The following is an 8,699-nucleotide window of genomic DNA, read 5'->3' as shown; positions in this document are numbered from 1 at the left end:
ATATTCTGGTAAAGTTACACACTTTTAGGCCTTCTTTGATTTAGAAGAAATTTGTATGATTCTAAAGGATAGGAATTTTGTAGAAAAGAATCATTTGGAGGCTTTTGGTTTGTAGGAATTGATTCATATTTTTATTTTTATTTTGCAAATTTGATTCCTATTTCTATGTAGGATAGGAACCAATCTTTCACATTTAAAATAAAAAAGCCATTAGCCTAGAGCCAATGAAAAATTTATATCTTATTTATCAAATGACATCTCTTTTCCTATAAGAATCGAGATACATGTCATTTTATTTTCTATGATTTTTTCTATTCCTATGATATTTCTATCATATGAACCAAATTTACTAAATTGAAGTGATTGAGAGTTGCTAATTTTTCACAGCTGAAATTTAGCAAAACCATTTCTAATTTCGTCATGCAACAATTACGGTGGGAATTACTAGCGGTCAAATAGTACCATAAAAACGATGTAAATGTCCAGAAGGACGGATGTTTTGCATCTGGGCAAGCATACAATGCGCGGATGGAGTGTCATCTGTCGCTGGCTAGTGCATTCAAAGGACATAAACCTCACATATTTATGAGCAGCTGGTGAGGCGTGCATTAAAGGGAAACCGGATCCAATCCTTTGAACCCTATGGTGTCCGATCCATTGCATCACAAGGGGCAATGGTTTGACTCGTTTTTCGTCCGGACCTACTCAAGAAAGCTGGAGACGCAGCTCTTGGCGCCAAAATTCTGTGAAGCAACCACAGCTACTAACCGCCATGAATATGTCAAGGGTTAATCAGAGTTGGCTCACTTTACAATCCATGAACACGCAGGCTAGCAACAGAGAGAACACAGCAAGAAAATAATAATAATAAAGAATATGCAAGTATGGTCAATGAATCATCTCAGCAACAAATATACTACGTTATAATGGAGTACCGGGTCAGCATCGATTAGTTTTGGCAACTTTACAATCATTCCATACCTCGCACCAGCTCACAAATATTCAACAAAAACTCTCTTCTGAGTTCTGACTCTGGACGAGACTAAAAAAAGAAGAAGAAATCAAAACGAGTTCCTGATCAGCACTTCTCTTCGTCGTCGAAGGTGGCCGACGAGTAATCCTCGAACGTAATGCACGACGACGACGGCGACTGCGACGGCAGCGACGGACTCGGCGGGGTCGCCAGGCTCACGAGCAGGTCCACGAAGGCGCCCACTATGACGCCGTGGACGCCCTTGGCGTTGAGCTTGAGGTACCACGCCAGGAGCTCCTCCAGGCCCTCCCAGTCCCGCAGACCGTGCGCCGCCACCATCTCCGCCATGGACGCCCGGAAGTCGCCGTACGGATCCTCCGACTCCATTGATACCACCACCGCGCCAGCCTTCAGCTCGGAGTAATCTGCCGGCTTCTGCTCGGTCTTGCCGGCCGGCACGGTGGTCGCTTCTTCGTCCTCGGCGGCCGCGTCCGTGGTGATGTCTTCGGTCTTGCCCAGCGTCTCCGCCTGAAATATCTCTCGTGTTAACACTTAACAGTGCTTCAACTGGTATCATTATCATTCATCCGCTCAGATAGTAATACTACAAGGCATACGATGCATTACCTGCGTGGGCGAGAAGAACTCTGCGCCGGCCGGCTCGAAGAAGAGCCGTTCCGACCGCACGCCGCGCACGACGGCTGTCTCACGCAGCCGCAGCTCCTTTCTCTCCTCCGCCTCCGGCTCTCGATCCACGGCGGCCTGTACCGACACGGCGAAGGAGTTCCGGCCACTGCACGACGCTTCATCCAGGGACGGGCACCGCATGAAGTGCTCCGACGGTGTGTCGTACACTGTGTTCGCGGTCCGGTACACGACGGCCGCGGCATCCTCCGGGCGCGCGCGGAATGAGCTGGTGCGTGGGTGACGGCACGACGGCCACGGCCACGTGGACGGGGGCGGCGGGTAGCAGAGCTGCCGGTGGTGCGGGGTCGACGGCGACGGAGATGGCGAGGGCGGCGATGACGGCGGGCGGTGCACGTCGCGGAGCTTGTGCAGGATGGCGGCGAGGCCCTTCCTGGCCTTGGTGGCGGGGCGGTGGCTGCCGCTGCCGCTGCCGATGGCGGCGCGCGCGCGCTTCTTGAGCTTGCGGAAATGCAGGTGGGGAGGGTGCAGGGGAGACATTGCGCTGCCGCGTTTCACGGAAGGGTGGGTCGTGGTGGTCCTGCCGCTTCTGCCCTGCTCTGTTTGTTTTGCTTGCTTTATAGAGAGGAGGGAGAAGAAGTGGGGCCTGGCTGGTAGTGAGCCCATTTACTGCTGGTTGGAGAGGTTTCAGTAAAGAATTGAATACTGCCATTGAATGTTATATTGGCTCGGCCAATGGCAACCACAAGAAATGAGGAATATGGAAATTTGAACGAAATTTAGTTACAGAACTGTAGAAACGAGAAAAGATTGGTAGTACATAGACTTTTTTTACTTGAATTTCCGCAAACAAACATAAGACCCAGCTTGGAACACAGGACTCGAAAAATGATATAGAAACATTGGAGGAATTCAGATGTCGTGTAATCTGAATTCCTACCGAATTTCAGAGCATATGGATACACTAAAACTGCCGTTCGGAGATGTGGGACAATGGGTGGTGCCCAACTAACTTCCCTGAGTTCTTCCAGCTCTTTTGGATGCTCGGGCCAGGTTCGTAGATTGACATGGGTCAATTTTGGTATCTTGGTATGGTCGCTATGATGTATTAGGAATAAGCTTGTGATTGAGCATACATTTCCTAACATGGCCACCGATGCTATCTATAAAATGTCTGAATTCTTTCAACCATGGAGGCCCTTGTCCAAGCGGCGGGATAGAGGGGCGGTGGACCAATTGACAAGGAGATATAAGGAACTAGCGGCTCACCGCCTGATGGGCACCTATCCCTGATACGTCTTCAACGTATTTATAATTTTTGATTGTTCCATGCTGTTATATTATCAATCTTGAATGTTTTATAATTATTTTATATCATTTTCTGGTACTAACCTATTGACATAGTGCTAAGTGTCAGTTGTTGTTTTCTGCATGTTTTTTACATCGCAGAAAATCAATACCAAACGGAGTCCAAATGCAGCGAAACTTTACGGAGATTTTTTATCGACCAGAAGACACCTAATGGGCCAAGGCAGCGCCTGGGGGTGCTCTGAAGGGAGCACAACCCACTAGGGCGCGCCTGGAGGCCCAGGCGCGGCCTGGTGGGTTGTGCCCGCCTCGGGTGCCCCCCGGACCGCCTCTTTGCTCTATAAATACCCCAATATTTCAGAAACCCTAGGAGAGTCGACGAAAATCAATTTCAGCCGCCGCATAGTCCAAAATCACCATATCCAATCTAGACACCATCACGGAGGGGTTCACCACTTCCATTGGTGCCTCTCGGATGATGCGTGAGTAGTTCTTTGTAGACCTTCGGGTCCGTAGTTGAAAGCTAGATGACTTCCTCTCCGTCGTTTGATTCTCAATACAATAGTCTCTTGGAGATCCATATGATGTAACTCTTTTTGCGGTGTTTTTGTTGGGATCGGATGAACTTTGAGTTTATGATCAGATCTATCTTTTTATATCTATGAAAGTTATTTGAGTTTCTTTGATCTCTTATATGCATGATTGCTTATAGCCTCATATTTCTTCTCCGATATTTGGGTTTTGTTTGGCCAATTTGATCTATTTATCTTGCAATGGGAAGAGGTGCTTTGTAGTGGGTTTGATCTTACGATGCTTGATCCCAGTGACAGAAGGGAAACCAACACGTATGTATCGTTGCTACTAAGGATAAAACAATGGAGTCTATCTCTACATAAATAGATCATGTCTACATCATGTCATCGTTCTTATTGCATTACTCCGTTTCCCCATGAATTTAATACACTAGATGCATGCTGGATAGCGGTCGGTGTGTGGAGTAATAGTAGTAGATGCATGCAGGAGTTGGTCTACTAATCTTGGACGTGATGCCTATGTATTAATGATCATTGCCTGGATATCATCATGATTATTTGAAGTTCTATCAATTGCCCAACAGTAATTTGTTTACCCACCGTTTGCTATTTTACTCGAGAGAAGCCACTAGTGAAACTTACGGCCCCCGGGTCTCTTTCTCATATTATTTGCTTTCACAATCTATTTTATTTGCCTTTTATTTTCAGATCTACTAAACCAAAAATACAAAAATACCTTGCTGCAATTTATTTTATTTGGTGTTCGATCTATCAATATTTACAACTCTCTCACGTCCGTTTTCCAATTTGTGGCATCGTTATCCGAAAGGGATTGACAATCCCTTTTACACGTCGGGTTGCGAGTATTTATTATTTGTCTGCAGGTGCTGTTTATGTTGTGTTGCTTGGTTCTCCTACTGGTTCGTTAATCTTGGTTTCATATCTAAGGGAAATACCTACCGCCGTTGTGCTGCATCATCCTTTCCTCTTTGGGAAAATACCGACGTAGCTTCAAGCGACATCAATTCCCCTTGAGGATGTATCTTTTATTTTGCTGGGGCTTATGTGTTGTTGTGCCCACAACTGAGACTTCATTCTCTCCTCTTGTTTTCCTTGTTTTTGTTTTGTGGACATCCGCTTGATCGGTTTGTCTATATTGACGTTGCTTTATCTATAAGCGGGGCGTGAAGCCTTTTCCGATGCGGAAGAGGAAAACACATGAGGATCATGTCTCCCCCATTGTCCCACTCCGTAGGAATTACAATATTTCTATGGATTGTCCCATTCCGTAGGATTCTTAGGGCTCCTTTGATTCAAATCCTATAGGAATTTTTCCTAAGAATATTTTTGTACTACTTCTCATAGGATTTCCAGCATCCACTCAAACCACTTTAAAAGAATAATTTGTTTTCCTATGATGCAATCAAACAACCCAAATCATGTAGGATTGAGATGAGCATGACATTCCAATCATACTTTTTCCTACTCCCGCATTTTCAGAATCCTGTGAACAAAGAGGTCCTATTTGATCCATAGGATTATGAAAATACATGAATAAGAAAATTATAGGACTGAAGTGGCATATCCACTTCAATAGGATTAGCAATGTGTTTGATGCCACGAAAAAAACAAAAGAATTGTAAAAAGAGATGAGTGGATGTTAGATTTTCAATGAAATGTAGTACGAACACTCAATAGGAAAAATTACTATGGAATCCAATCCTATGAATCGAATGACCAACATAGGAAAAACTCCAAAGGATTTCAATCCTCCAAAAATCTTATAGAATTTCTTTGGATCAAATGAGCCCTTATTCCAAAACATCACTGTAGTTTCTTAGTAGGAATTTGGTTCTTCAAACTTTCTTTGTTTTTTCTTTGTTATAAATGGGGCTTAAAACAGGGTTGGAGTATAGTTAAAATCCTTATGGAACTTGCATAGAAAACCAATCCGTAAAATTGTGGATATGTGGGTTACTCTCGTTGAGAGGGTTAACACTAAGAATTTAGTTACCATGGTGGTAGCACAATTGGTCATTAATAGGTTGTCCATCCAGTGGTTCTCTAATGACACAATTTTTATGGACAATTTTTTTTAGAAAAAAAATCTAAACACCTCAAGCTCTTGCTCCACGCTTTCGACAACTTTCAGGTTAAAAACATAACTTCCACAAAAGTGAGATAATTCTATTTTGGGAGGTGATGAATGTTAGAGCATCTACAGCCAGACACATCATATGTGAGCCCCTCATTTCTTCGCGTCCACAGTCGTGTCCCTCATACCAAATTCTGAAATCCATACATTCTCATGCAGCGTAAAAATAAGCAAGCAATATGTTCGGTCATTGTTTGGGTGAGCTTCCTAGTAGGTTCGGATAATTTAATTCTGGTTCGAGGGCGACTCTTTGCTTGTCAACATGGCTTAGTAGATATGAAATTCTTCAACGACTAAGGGATGTGAGCTGGTGACGGTGGTGTGTGCACCGCGAGGCGGTCACGACGGACATATTTACCCACCATAAGTGATGCCCTAATCTCCACATTATGAAAATAGAGTATTAGTGTCATGCAATTTGTATTTTTTGAAGGAAATATGCCATAGAGGCAATAATAAAGTTATTATTTATTTCCTTATATCATGATAAATGTTTATTATTCATGCTAGAATTGTATTAACCAGAAACGTAATACTTGTGTGAATACATAGACAAACAAAGTGTCACTAGTATGCCTCTACTTGACTAGCCCGTTAATCAAAGATGGTTATGTTTCCTAACCATAGACATGAGTTGTCATTTGATTAACAGGATCACATCATTAGGAGAATGATGTGATTGACATGACACATTCCATTAGCTTAGCACCCGATCGTTTAGTATGTTGCTATTGCTTTCTTCATGACTTATACATGTTCCTATGACTATGAGATTATGCAACTCCCATTTACCGGAGGAACACTTTCTGTGCTACCAAACGTCACAACGTAACTGGGTGATTATAAAGGTGCTCTACAGGTGTCTCCAAAGGTACATGTTGGGTTGGCGTATTTCGAGATTAGGATTTGTCACTCCGATTGTCGGAGATGTATCTCTGGGCCCTCTCGGTAATGCACATCACTTAAGCCTTGCAAGCAATGCAACTAATAAGTTAGTTGCAAGATGATGTATTACAGAACGAGTAAAGAGACTTGCTGATAACGAGATTGAACTAGGTATTGAGATACCGACGGCCAAATCTTGGGAAAGTAACATACCGACGACAAAGGGAACAAACGTATGTTGTTATGCGGTCTGACCGATAAAGATCTTCGTAGAATATGTAGGAGCCAATATGAGCATCCAGGTTCCGCTATTGGTTATTGACCGGAGACGTGTCTCGGTCATGTCTACATTGTTCTCAAACCCATAGGGTCCGCACGCTTAATGTTACGATGACAGTTTCATTATGAGTTTATATATTTTGATGTACCGAAGGTTGTTCGGAGTCCTGGATGTGATCATGGACTTGACGAGGAGTCTCGAAATGGTCGAGACATAAAGATCGATATATTGGACGACTATATTTGGACACTGGAAAGGTTCTGGATGAGATTGGGACAATACCGGATCACCGGGAGGTTATCAGAACCCCCCGGAGGTATATGGGCCTTATTGGGCCTTAGTGGAAAGGAGGGGAAAGGAGCAAGGGAGGGGGCGCGCCCCCCAAGCCCAATCCGAATTGGGAAGGGGGCCGGCCCCCCCTTTCCTTCCTCCCTCCTTCCTCTTCCTTCCCTCTCCTACTCCTAATAGGAAATAGGGGAGTCCTACTCCCTGTGGGAGTTGGACTCCCCCCTAGGGCGCGCCACCCTCCTTGGCCGGCCCCCTCCTCCACTCCTTTATATACGGGGGCAGGGGGGCACCCCAGAGACACAACAGTTGATCATTGATCTCTTAGCCGTGTGCGGTGCTCCCCTCCACCATAGTCCTCGATAATATTGTAGCGGTGCTTAGGCAAAGCCCTGCGATGATAAAGCATCAAGATCGTCATCACGCCGTCGTGCTGACGGAACTCATCCCCAACACTTTGCTTGATCGGAGTCCGGGGATCGTCATCGAGCTGAACGTGTGCTAGAACTCGGAGGTGCCGTAGTTTCGGTGCTTGATCGGTCGAGCCGTGAAGACGTATGACTACATCAACCGCGTTGTGCTAACGCTTCCGCTTCCGGTCTACGAGGGTACGTAGACAACACTCTCCCCTCTCGTTGCTATGCATCACCATGATCTTGCGTGTGCGTAGGAAAATTTTGAAATTACTACGTTCCCCAACAGTGGCATCCGAGCCAGGTTTTATGCGTTGATGTTATATGCACGAGTTGAACACAAGTGAGTTGTGGGCGATATAAGTCATACTGCTTACCAGCATGTCATACTTTGGTTCGGCGGTATTGTTGGATGAAGCGGCCCGGACCGACATTACGCGTACGCTTACGCGAGACTGGTTCTACCGACGTGCTTTGCACACAGGTGGCTGGCGGGTGTCAGTTTCTCCAACTTTAGTTGAACCGAGTATGGCTACGCCCGGTCCTTGCGAAGGTTAAAACAGCATCAACTTGACAAACTAGCGTTGTGGTTTTGATGCATAGGTAAGAATGGTTCTTGCTAAGCCCGTAGCAGCCACGTAAAACTTGCAACAACAAAGTAGAGGACGTCTAACTTGTTTTTGCAAGGCATGTTGTGATGTGATATGGTCAAGACATGATGCTAAATTTTATTGTATGAGATGATCATGTTTTGTAACCGAGTTATCGACAACTGGCAGGAGCCATATGGTTGTCGCTTTATTGTATGCAATGCAATCACGCTATAATGCTTTACTTTATCACTAAGCGGTAGCGATAGTCGTGGAAGCATAAGATTGGCGAGACGACAACGATGCTACGATGGAGATCAAGGTGTCGCGCCGGTGATGATGGTGATCATGACGATGCTTCGGAGATGGAGATCACAAGCACAAGATGATGATGGCCATATCATATCACTTATATTGATTGCATGTGATGTTTATCTTTTATGCATCTTATCTTGCTTTGATTGACGGTAGCATTATAAGATGATCTCTCACTAAATTTCAAGATAAAAGTGTTCTCCCTGAGTATGCACCATTGCCAAAGTTCGTCGTGCTCAGACACCACATGATGATCGGGTGTGATAAGCTCTACGTCCATCTACAACGGGTGCAAGCCAGTTTTGCACACGCAGAAT

The 8,699-nt window shown here is 44.9% G+C and overlaps 1 protein-coding gene across 1 annotated transcript; it reads right to left on the bottom strand.

Annotated features, from left to right (window-relative positions):
- Nucleotides 1–899: 899 nt before the first annotated feature.
- On the bottom strand, nucleotides 900–2,192 carry LOC119359507 (transcription repressor OFP13-like). The gene is made up of 2 exons (XM_037625668.1): nucleotides 1,601–2,192; nucleotides 900–1,501 (listed from the first exon to the last, which is right to left on the bottom strand). The coding sequence occupies exons 1-2, from the start codon at nucleotides 2,156–2,158 to the stop codon at nucleotides 1,079–1,081; spliced, it is 981 nt and encodes a 326-aa protein (XP_037481565.1). The 5' UTR covers nucleotides 2,159–2,192; the 3' UTR covers nucleotides 900–1,078.
- Nucleotides 2,193–8,699: the final 6,507 nt, after the last annotated feature.

Source organism: Triticum dicoccoides, chromosome 2A (genome assembly GCF_002162155.2).
Source record: "Triticum dicoccoides isolate Atlit2015 ecotype Zavitan chromosome 2A, WEW_v2.0, whole genome shotgun sequence".
Taxonomy (NCBI): domain Eukaryota; kingdom Viridiplantae; phylum Streptophyta; class Magnoliopsida; order Poales; family Poaceae; genus Triticum; species Triticum dicoccoides.
This window is presented reverse-complemented; position numbering and strand designations above follow the sequence as displayed.

Coding starts and splice junctions, on each gene's coding strand:
- LOC119359507 (XM_037625668.1), bottom strand. CDS start 2,158: ATGTCTCCCCTGCACCCTCCCCACCTGCATTTCCGCAAGCTCAAGAAG. Junction 1,502..1,600: donor AGTTCTTCTCGCCCACGCAG/GTAATGCATCGT, acceptor GAGATATTTCAG/GCGGAGACGCTGGGCAAGAC.